This window comes from Typopeltis vanoorti, chromosome 22 (genome assembly GCF_054136105.1).
Source record: "Typopeltis vanoorti isolate ZY-2024b chromosome 22, IOZ_Tvanoo_1.0, whole genome shotgun sequence".
Classification (NCBI taxonomy): Eukaryota; Metazoa; Arthropoda; class Arachnida; order Uropygi; family Thelyphonidae; genus Typopeltis; species Typopeltis vanoorti.
Window position 1 is genome coordinate 3,277,252 of NC_143570.1, and position 12,427 is coordinate 3,289,678.

The window sequence follows — 12,427 nt, forward strand, 5'->3', positions numbered from 1 at the left end:
CTTTACCCACCTTATTAATTTTTATTCTTTGTTTATATTTAATTCTTAACAAGTAATGATCTTTATCACAATCCACTCCTCTAAAACTTCTTACATCAATAATATCTGTTGCATGTCATTTATCAGTCATCACATGATCTCTCTGATTTTCTGTTATTCCATCTGTTGACCTCCAGGTAACTTTATGCATTTTTTTATATGGAAAACAGGTTGTACATGTGGTCATATTTTTGCCACTTGCAAAATCAATTAGTCTAGTGCCATTTTCATTGCGTTCTTCATGTGTACTATCTCTTCCAATTGTTGGTCGAAAGGTCTCTTCCTTTCCTGTTTTGACACTCATGTTTAGCATCATGGGTTTCCTAAGGGAGGGTCATGTTTAAGCAACTAGTTCACATTCTGTGATAATATTACCATTGAGTTAGACAAGAAGAATGGGATTTAATTATAAAATATTAACGTGGATAAGAAGATGACTGACAGTAATTCCAGTAATTCATAGAAGTTCACCTTATCTTCTTCACAAAAGTTGTCAGTTAGTGTGTGTGTACATATAAGTGAAATATTGAACATCTTAAACTTTATTCTCAGTACACAAAGTCACTCATTTACTGGTCTAAAATTAAGAACCAAGTGTTTCCATTTTTTATCAACCAAGAATGCAGTACCGAAGGCTTTTTGATCTCCTCCATACTGTATAACGTAGTATGTGTTCTGGTATCAAATATGCCACTTCCTTTCCATTTCACCTCCCAATGCTGTTATCCTCACTCTGTATCTCCTTACACACTCTCCTCAATGCTCCTGGTCTGTTCAGGCTCAAGACATTCCAGCTTCCAAACCATTATTTGTAATCCTTTTTCTGTTGTCCAGGTCATTCTGTGAAGTCTGGCTGGTTAATTTTCCTTTTGACTTTCTTAACAAGTTGAGCTTTTACAGGCCAGGGTTGTTAGCCCTGTGCCCAACCTTACAAGAAGCTACACCCCCAAAGAACAGGTACCCGTTTTAGTTGCCTTTTACGACATGCATGGGTTATATTGGGACTATTCTTTAACCCCGGTCACCACACAGGGTAAGAATTTGGCACTAGGGAGGACTAATGGGATATCAGTAGGAATACTAAAAGAGTGTTTAACTGAACTTGTTCCTTTGACCAGTCTATGTAATTTGAGTCTTACAACAGGAAAGATTCCACAGAAGTGGAAAAAATGTATGGTAATCCCATTTCACAAGGGTGGTGCAACTGTCGACCTATGAGTATCTCTGGAGTGGTGGTGGTGAAGATTTTGGAAAAGTTGGTTAGGGCTTGCATACAGAAATGGGTTGATAGAGAATCTATACTTTGCAATGATCAACATGGGTTTCCTAAGGGAGGATCATGTTTAAGCAACTAGTTCACATTCTGTTATAATATTACCGTTGAGTTAGACAAGAAGAATGGGATGGATTTGATTATAAAATATTAACGTGGATAAGAAGATGACTGACAGATATCAAAAAGGGGAATGTGAGTGTAAGATTTGAGGTGACCAGTGATATACCACATAGATCAATCCTTGTTCCATTGCTATTCAATCTGTACATTAATGACAATGGAAAAGATTTGATGTGTGACATCCAGCTATTTGCTGATGTTGAAAGGTAGGAGAGTAATCAGTAATATATCTGATATGCAGTACTTGCATAGTAATTTGAATAGGCTGGAATTGTGGGCATGTGAAAATAGCTGATTAGGCTAGGGTTCTTGGATTTTTAGTAGATAGGAAGTTCAAGGATCACATAGCAAAGATTGCAAATACAACTCAGAGGATAATTGTAATGCTGAAACAAACCTTGACATGCAAAGATGAAGTCATTTTACCTCTTCACAAGGCCCTGATAAGAAATCACTTGGACTATTGTGCTCAGGTCTGGTTTCTGTGGTGATTCTGATACAGTGGAGAAAGTGTAAAGGGGAATGTTACAAATGATATCAGTACAGTACATCCCTCGATGTGTTCAAGATCAATTGCTCACCTCTGTTTCTGTGATTCTTCACTAGGTTTTCTAATTGTGCGTGTAGGGGCCATGTTGCACAAAACATCGCAAAATATTTAACGATAAATACACAACCTTTTTCTCAAACACAAAATCAACAGAGAAACTATTACACTTTTTTATAAAATCTTTATCAAGTAGCTTTATTTTTATCCTCCTACATGTTTTGCCAATCTGTTTCTATTGGCATCCTCAGGGAATACAAATCAGTAAGCACAAAATGAAGGTTACAGACTAGGTTATAACCGATGGTTCTAAATCATACAAAAAATTGGTATCGTGCGTGTCTCGTTAACGTGATTTATTCGTGATGACTCATGACGTAATTGTTATGAAAGTTCATTTCTTTGATATTTAATGATCTGATAAAAGTTTTCCAAATTTCTGGTAAAATTAGACCTTGATTCTTGTTTAGGTTTTCAGTTTTACGGACGACTGTAGCTGCTTCTTTAAAGGTTCTTGAATGTTAGTTATCTTCTATGTATGGCATAAGGCTCTTATCCCACTCAATGTGATGGTTAGTAGAGGCAAAGTGGCATGAAAGGCCTGAAATGTCTTGTCTGTTATTTCTGACATATCCTATGTGTTCTTTCTTTCTCGTTTCGAAGCTTCTAGATGTCTGACCTACGTAACTAATACCACATGAGCAAGGAATATTATATACTCCAGAGTATTTGTAGAATGGGTGAGGATCTTTCGGTGATCTTAAAAATTTCCGAATAGTATTGATTGGTTTGAATGCCACTCTGATCTCGTATGGTTTTAAAAGGTTAGCTAATTTTTTGGAAAGGTTGTTGACAAAAGGAATTGTAATTGTACTGATGTATTGGACGTCATCACGTTGTCGATGTGGTATATCAGTAAATAGAATCTTGTTATAGAGTCTTTTAGGGTAACTATTTAAAGAAAGTTCTCTGGATATTGTGGTTAATTCCGTTAGTAGAAAGAACACATAGGATACGTCAGAAATAACAGACAAGACATTTCAGGCCTTTCATGCCACTTTGCCTCTACCAACCATCACATTGAGTGGGATAAGAGCCTTATGCCATACATAGAAGATAACTACCATTCAGAACCATTAAGAACCTTTAAAGAAGCAGCTACAGTCGTCCGTAAAACTGAAAACCTAAACAAGAATCAAGGTCTAATTTTACCAGAAATTTGGAAAACTTTTATCAGATCATTAAATATCAAAGAAATGAACTTTCATAACAATTACGTCATGAGTCATCACAAATAAATCACGTTAACGAGACACGCACATTGTCACGCACAATACCAATTTTTTGTATGATTTAGAACCATCGGTTATAACCTAGTCTGTAACCTTCATTTTGTGCTTACTGATTTGTATTCCCTGAGGATGCCAATAGAAACAGATTGGCGAAACATGTAGGAGGATAAAAATAAAGCTACTTGATAAAGATTTTATAAAAAAAGTGTAATAGTCTTATGAATAATTGTCAAGAAAAAATTCAACATAATCAACAGAGAAACTGTTGAAGACACGTGCCGCCTGCCAAGGGAGGTTGCCGCTGAAAGTGCTGTTGCCACTGTGCATGCTTTACCTTATGTTCGCTTGTGTCTTGTTCGAAAGTATAGCCGAAAATGTTATTTATTCCCTTATGGGATCACGGACATCTCTTTGAAAGGACGCAAGTCGAGGGATGACTGTATTATGGAATACAGATTATGAAGATCGATTGAGAATTTGTTAACTGCAGCCATTAGCAAACAGGAGAAAGGGGTGATATAATTGAAGCATACAGACGTGTGAAGGGTCATACAGGATATCAGTAAATGGAATTTTTCATTTCATGAAGAGTTAAGAAAGGACAAGAGGGAATTCTCGGAAGTTCAGAATGAATGTTCTCAAGAAGGGGTTGAGTTAGGTTTTTCTCTCATAAAGTGGTGCATCGCTTGGAATTAAACAAGTTCTTCAATTTTATGGGGAGAGGGTTTTGAAGGTGGCTTTAAAAGTGTATTTGTAGTATTCTATTTTTTTTTTTTTCAGATATTCCTTTAATGTATCTAATGGCTATTCTTTATTATAATTTTTTTCATTTTTAGGTATAATTTTGCAGAGAATTAAAAAATGTTTCAATTTTTTTCTCTAGCCATTTATAAATGTTCTGCTGATAATTTGTAATTTTCCCAGCAATTTATTCAAATAAACAATCTCTTATTGCTCAGTTTTTGAGGATGCTAATGACACTTAGATTTTGGTGGTAAAAGTATGTATAGACTTATGGTGGACACTGAAGGATAAACAGACCAAGAAAAGATTCAACAAGTGTATCCAGAAATGGAAGTGTGTTCAGTTTTTCAATTTGTTGAAGAATTTATTTGGATGGTACTTTTATTTGTTCAGGTCAATCTGGTCTTGCAAACCATCTTTTGGATACAGCTCACAGGGTCTCCTGGATAAAAACCACTATGTTCCACCATAGTAAATTCAAAAAAGAAAGACTGTTCATTGAATCTGCATCTGCACTTGGGAATCAACCTAATTTAAACAAATATGGTTGCATTAAACTTCCAAAAATTTGGGAAACATTAATTATCAGAGATCCCTCTTTACATCCTAGGCCACCTGCAAATGCCCATAGAGGGTGCACCACCTAGATGGGACTTTAGTTTCACTCACTAGTGTATTGTATTTGTGTGTGTGTTGTTACAAAAAGTTTTTGTAATCCCTGAAGATGCCTCCATGATGGAGACGAAATATTGGAAGCATTAAAGTTAGTTTTAATCCTTTCTCAGTGCTGTTAATATTCCATTAAACCTCCAACATGAATTCTTCACAGTACTTAAGCCTCAACACATGGATTTGTTCAGGTAGTCAAGGAATGTATTTAGAGTTCAGCAGCTGTGGGACCAGAAAACCAAAATCTTAACATAACTGAGCCAAAATTTGGGTTCTAGTTGCAGAAATCTAGAACTCATTGCTTGGAAGTTTCTATATTAAAGTGGGCTAGCTTAGTGCTGTGTGTCAGCAAAAGGTGTGAGAAATAGAATTGGTGAAAGGAGGGAATAACACTAAGCCACCTCTTTGTCTTTTTCAGTGAATATAAAGTCTCAGGTGTAAGATGCACCTGGCACTTTATATTCACTCTGTGTATAAACATTAAACTATTTGTTACTACAGCTGTATGAATGATTGCTATGCAAAGAAATTAAACCAAAAAGACATTCCATGTCCTTGCTGAAACATTGATCAGCAGTAATTTGTAGAATGGTATATAGATTTTGATTTGAAGTATTAATTCAAAAATTCACAAAAATAATGGATTTCATAATGGATGTGTTTTTTATAAAATGATGAATAAAGAGTAATTTAATTCATTTTCTAAAGATTATATTGTTTTCTGTTTCAGAGATACAGTAGTTCCTGTGGAGGTATTAAGACAGCGAGAACTAAAATGGTTAGAAATGTTGGAAAACTGGGAAAGATTTATGACAAAAAAATATAAAAAGGTAATAATGTACTAAAGATACTGATTTGGTCAGTGTGCATTTAAGTTGGCATTTCAGTTCTGAATATGGTAAAATGAGCTTTAAATACCTGGCTTTTTAAAATATGGATTAAATTGGAAATCTACATGTTTATTTAAATGTATTAATGTGTTTTTACATTTCAGATTAACTGAAATTTCTTGATTTGCATCTTTATATACAGTTTTTTCACACTGCTTGGAAAACTCTGAGATCCCAGTTTACATCCTAGGCTGCCACCAAGTTATGTAGCAGATGAGAATTTAAAGAGGAATAGGGAATACATGTTTCTCATGTTAGAAGCTTAATAAAGTGAAACAGTACTGATAAAGGATTAAAAATCTTTAATTCTTCCAATCTTTTGACTGAGACGTTGTTAGGAGTACAATATGAGGCTGGTAACACACACACACACACACAAAACTAAGTGAAACACATGAATGAAACATTAGAACCCCCTAACTAGGTGGTGCACATTCTGTGGACACCTTGTTGTAAACTGGGATCTCGGAGTATTGTGTTTCCCATATTTTGGCAAGTTTAATGCAGCTATATTTATTTAAATTAGGCTGATTTCTGAGAGCAGTTGCATATTCCAAAAATAGTCTCTCTCTTCTAAATTTACTGCAGTGGAGCATTGTAGTCTTTTTCCAATTGATTCTATGAGTAGTATCTAAAGCATGATCTGCAGGACTTGATTGACCATAGGTCATGACTGCAGATGTGTTTTTTTTTTGTGTTCTTCCATTCAGATGTCAGCTGATCTTCTTGTCTGTTCATACTAGGCCAACTTGCAGGAACAGGGCACTTTATACTATTATTATTATAATCAACAGACCTCCATGGAGTCAAGAGACTCATCGTGGGAGGTCCCACTCTCACATGCATAGTTCATCATACCTCAACTTAAATGCATTCACTGTCCCTACACTCACCACACTCTCAGGCAATGCATTTCAATCATCCATCACTCTCCATGCCAAAAATCAACTCTTCACCCCCTTTGCTCACATCCACCTTACATGGCTTCCAGGGATGGCCTCTCATTCTCTCCATGTCTCCAGATATTCTATGAAAAATCTCATCTATGTTAATCTGGTAATTATCCCTTACCAACTTATATGTCTCGATCATGTCTTCCCTCTTCCTTCTATCCACTAGGCTAGTAATTTGCATTCTCTCGATCTGTCCTCATATTCCACACTTTAGAGACCAGAAACCAATTTGGTCAATCATCTCTGGATCCTCTCCAACATCTCATCATCCTTTGGAAAACCTGGCAACCAAATCTGTGCACAGTAATCCATATGTGTCCTGATCAAAGTCTTGTACAATGGAATCAAAATATCCTTGCTTCTACATATCAGTGTTCTCTACATCATTCCCATAATCTGCTGTGCCGTGCTCACAATTTTAGTAAAACATCCATGAAATTTCAAGTTTCTACCACCACAATCCCCAAATCATTCATCTCCTCCAAAATATCCCCACTAATCCTATAATCCCATCTTTGCTTCCCAAATTTTAAAACCTTACACTTTGTAACATTAAACTGGCATCCCCCCCACACACACACACTCGCCCATTCAGACAGTCTATTTAGAAATTCTACTTCTCATAACTCTCCCCAACTTTGCATCATCTACAAACAGCTGTATATCACCATTTAAGCGATTTCCAATGTCATTTACATACAAATTAAACAATGGTCTTAAAACAGATCCCCAGAGCATGCCATTAGTGACTTTTCTCTTCTGAGATATCACTCCCCCATACAAAAATACACTTCTTGCAGGGGTGGGATATAGTCCAGGCACAGAGGGAGAAGCTGATCTTTAGTTGAACATATAAGGGTAGCAAGCTGGATTCTTTAAGATTCTGGCTGCTTTTTTCTGAAGTGCCTTGGACCTTGGGGGTTGATGATATGCATTACTAAAATCTTTCTGAAAAGAAGGTCAAGGATTGGGGAAAGGATTTATTATTTTTTTAATACTTTGGGAACTGTAGCCATTAGATAAAGTGTGGTGTATGTGGATGATTAAGTTATGCTGTAAGAGAGGACTCATTGGAACAAAGTAGGCTCTATTAGTGTTTTAATGATACCATACTGTTGAGGGGGGGGGGGTGTATGTATCTGTCTGTGTGGGTAGGCTTCCTGTATACTGAAAAGGATAGTTTACCATTGGGTAGACATGTTACCAAGGTGTCTAGAAAGGCTAAACTATAATTAGTTTCTTTTTCCATGGTAAATTGAATTTTAGAGTGAAGACCATTGAGATAAGAAAGAGTCTGTGTCTGGACCATGAGGCCAAATGGAGAACACATATCCACATATCATAACAAGATAAGAGGTTTGAGAGGAGCTGAGTCAAGAGCTTGTTTTTCAAAATGTTCCATAAAAAATTGGCAGGGGGGGTGAATGCTGAGACCCCATAGAGGTGCCCTCTATCTGTTTATAAATTTTGTGCTTTCAAGAGAAAAATCTAGTGTAAGGCAGGATTGTGTAATGTCTGAGTTATTGTTTAATATAGTCATCAATTGGATTGTGAGAAAAGTTAAAGGTGCAAGAAGAGGAATTAAATGGAATCCTATGTCACAGAAGATCTAGATTATGCCGATGACAGTTTTGATATCATCAAAATGCAATGATATACAAACAAAATCGGAAGATGTATATAAAATAGCTGAAATAGTTGTTCTTAAAATAAATACAATTAAAATAAAATGCTTGAATTGAACAGCAGATGCCACAAAGAGATCAAAATCAATCAGCATGCTATTGAAGAAGTTAAGAATTTTACATCTTGAGAGCAAATATAGATACTGAAGATGGAATTGACAGGAATATAATATGCCAAGACTGACAAAAGCTACTACTGCTTTCAGAAAATTAAATAATATATGGAAATCTTCAAAATATCATAATACAACCAAAATCTTCAATAGCAATGTTAAGGCTGTGTTATTATATGAATCAGAGACATTGAATTGAAACAAAAAAACAGGAAGCTAAATTAAATAGTTTTCAAAGCAAATGTCTGTGTAAAATATTAAAAATATTTTAGCTCCAACATATAACAAACAATGAGTTATATAAGCTGACTGCACAAAAAAGCATTACTAGTGAAATAAACAAACGGAGATGGAAATGGATTGGACACTTGCTGAGAATGGACAGCAGAGATTCTACAGTGACTTTTGCCTAGATCTCAGAAGGAAAACGGAAAAGGGGAAGGCTTAACTTGGCAGAGAATGATAGAAAAGGGGGAAAAAAAAAACTGGCTGGCTGAAAGAGCTGGAAAGAAGCCAAACTGGTGGCTCAGGACAGAGATATCTTGGAAGAAATGGATCTTGGTCTTATGTGCTATTAGGCAAGAGGAGGTCTTTTGATTGTCTTTCAATACAAATTTCTCGAAAATGTAAGAAATGACTAGTAATTGAAAAAAGTCAGTCAATTTGCAATCCCTAATGGGAATGATTTGTGTGAGTTTTTGATGATACCTTGACTGGAACAATGCAGTTGTGAAGGGAAAGCCAGTTAGAGTTGAACATTAAAATCTCCAAAGAAGATGATTGAAGATTTCATTAAGAAAGTTAGACTTAGAAAATAAAATCAAGATTTAAAGAAAGGAATTATTGCCAATAGAGACAACAAATTTGTTAGATTCCAACAAAGATTTTTATCAAAGATCAAAAATATTCTAAATTGCATACTGATATCACACACACACACACACACACTTCACTCTGCAGCCAGTATGTATTAAAAGTGAGATGCCTAGCAATTGAAGATGCTGAACATTGAAAAAAAAAAGTTTTTTTTTTTAGTTGTATCTTTTTTTTTTCCCGTTTTAACTTTTCATAGTTGTTTTTGAACATGATGATTGATATTGGGAGTTACAAGGAATGTATGGTGCTATCATTTGGTCTGCAAAATAATCATGTTAGAATTGTGTTCTTAAAAAAATGGATCCCTCCCAAGTATCTAAAAGAAATGGATCCTATACAAAAGCAATACATTGTGTAACAGTGTTCTGGTGTTCATATATATCCTTAACTGGTAAGAAAAACTGTCAGTTATTGGAAAAAAGAGTTAGACCTCAGTGTTTTAAAGGGAGCATTTATCAGTTCAGTACCATGCCAACCAAAAATGTATGGATAACATCTTAAATTTTTAAGAATTGGCTTACAAGTTGGGACAGAATTACATTGGAAATCAAGAAAAATTTTACTGGTTCTTGACATTTGCTAAGAGGGACAGCACAAAAATTAATCTTTTATAATCTACAGTTTATGACCAATAGTTGGTGAGGAATAAGCAGCAAGACCTTTCAAAACAGTTTGTTCACTATGGTTTTAGGCATTCAGTTGTGGAAATATGGGCAAAAGTGTAGTAGATATGTAGAAAAGAACTTCTAACATCCCATTAGAAGCAACTACATCAGAAACTTAAGAGTTTGCATTGATTGCAACAAGACACCAGAGGAGTTAGAAAGAACAAGAAAGTGATGAGGATGAGACTCCTGAGCTTGAACGTGACTACCCTCATGAGACGCTAGAAAATTTATTGTTGAATTATGCCGTTATTTCCTGCGGGAGAGCCATGAAGGCAGTGCTGTTATCTGCACTAGACCTGTACTGATTTTGTTCATTGAAGTACATCAGAGGGGGGGGGGAATCTGACAGGGTATACTCTATTGTATTACTCCAGTTCTGAGTTAACTCAGATTGACGTTAATCTCATATTGCAACTCCTCAATCCATGCTTCTTATGGGTGACTTAAATAGACATAATACTCTGTGGAGTAGTATCAACATAAGTGGTCAGTTAGTTGTTGAGTGTCTACTTGACAATATTGACCTCACTACATCTGTTATTAAGAAGAGAATCTTCTTTTATACTCACCTGCTCATATATTCTACAATAGATCTTACTATCTCCTTGTCTGCTATTCATGTGGTATGTAGAAGAGAACATATATGGAAGTGATCATTTCCCTGTGCTTTGTGCTGTCTCCTCACAAAAACTGTTTTCCTACACAGACACCCACATGGAAAATTGACCATGCTGGCTGGAAAACATTTTCCCATCTTACAAAATTTAATATTGAGGCAGTTATCTGAACTTCTGTTGATGAAGTAGGGATGTATGTAACAGATTGTATTGTCTAAGCAGCAACAACTGCAATTACGTCATCTTCATTTCCACTTTGTCCAAATCCATAGTGGAACCCTGAGTGTATGCAGCAAAAAAAAAAAGACAAGAGCATGGAGTATGTTTTGGAGATACCTGACCCATTCAAGCTCTACTTCAGTGCAGTAGCCTATACTGCTGAACTGTATGCCATCCAGTTGTGCTTGTGCACATAAAAGAAAACTGCTACCAAAAATGTATGATTTGTACAGACTCATTGAGTTTTTTTTTTTACAGGTAATCTCCTCCTGTGCAAGATGCACATTCAGTGCTTTATGATGTTCTACAATTATTGTACCAAATAAGGATCCTTAATTTCTATATTCCATTGTGCTTGGGTAACCATCCACATTGGAATTAACGAAATGAGACTGCAGATGCAGCTGCTAGGTCAGCATGTACTTTCTTCACATACTGTATGTCAGTTCCTTATGCATACAGACTTTTATTCAGAGCAGAGTTAATCAATGCCTGACATCTTGACAGGAAGCACTAAATAAATTCCATGCACAACTTCCTCTCTTCTGGAGTCAGAAGAATTTTTACTAATGTAACTGAGACATATATGTTCAAGCAGATCTTATCAGACTTGGACAAACTGTGTGAAATCTGATTTTTTTTACAAAGATTCGATCATAAATACAATTTATATGTGAATATGGCATTGCTCAGTTTTTCAAAAATTTGTTAGCTTGTACATTACTCTTATTTACTTATTTAGCTATTTATTTATTATATTGGGTACTGCTGTAACCTTGGTAATGGTAAAATGCGACATCAGTTTCTTCATACCAGTTAACTATGAACCAATCTACAAGCTTCCTTGCCCGAATCACTATTTTCTTCACATTTTAGACTTATTTGTGAATATGGGTTGTTTTCATTTTTTTCTCTAATGAAAATTTATGTATTTCAGTCTAAATTTTGCCTCTGAAAGCTGCTCGACTTTTTAATCTTTTTGTACATATTTTTCTTTTCATTATGATACTCATTTTTATCTTACTCAAAACTAATGGTTGTCACTTCCTGTTTAAAAGCCCTGCTATACTCTTGCATCTTGCTTTGTCACACGTCACTATCAACAGTGACATTTATTGTGTACTGTTACCCATCTTTCTATTTTTCTCTCTGTGTGAATTTGCACATGACATTTTGATCATGGCTTACCTATCATATTGGTGTATAATTTAAGTCAAGACAATACAATTTCGTCAACTAACTTACAAATTGCCAGTTCATCTTCATTTGTTCAGTAAGGTAGCTGTAACAGGGTGTATCATATCAGAGGAAGTCTGCGCGGTTAGCCTAGTGGCTATGCGCTTTGCAACCATATGCCTGGGGAAGGAGTGTCCTAGGTTTGATTCCCGTCGCCAACATGAGGAGCTTAAGGATCTTCCTCAGCCATAGCCAAGTTAGCCGGTCTTGGGCATGGACAGCAGGTTTTTCCTCCTAGTTTATCTGGGGTTTTTCATCCCGCAAGCAGGCAAACCAGCCCCGTGAACAGTGAACACACACGGATCTACAGCCATAAATACTTTACCCCCGTGAGGGGGGAGGAAACTCCATACGAATAAGTAAATACTAGATGAAGATGAGAATTGGACATTGGTTCAAGAATCCTGAACCAAAGAAATAGAAACAATACAAGAACACAAAAGCAGGAGCAATTTAAGATAGAATTGGCACAACAAGATAGTA

General features: G+C 35.8%; 1 protein-coding gene across 1 annotated transcript in view; it reads left to right on the forward strand.

The window, feature by feature from the left end:
- The window catches only part of wkd (TBC1 domain family member whacked), a 147,437-nt gene that overhangs the window by 14,861 nt on the left and 120,149 nt on the right, over positions 1 to 12,427 (forward strand). Inside the window, exon 3 of the mRNA XM_090411809.1 lies at positions 5,418 to 5,517. Coding sequence (XP_090267935.1) covers positions 5,418 to 5,517 — 100 coding nt within the window. The remainder of the gene's footprint in view (positions 1 to 5,417; positions 5,518 to 12,427) is intronic.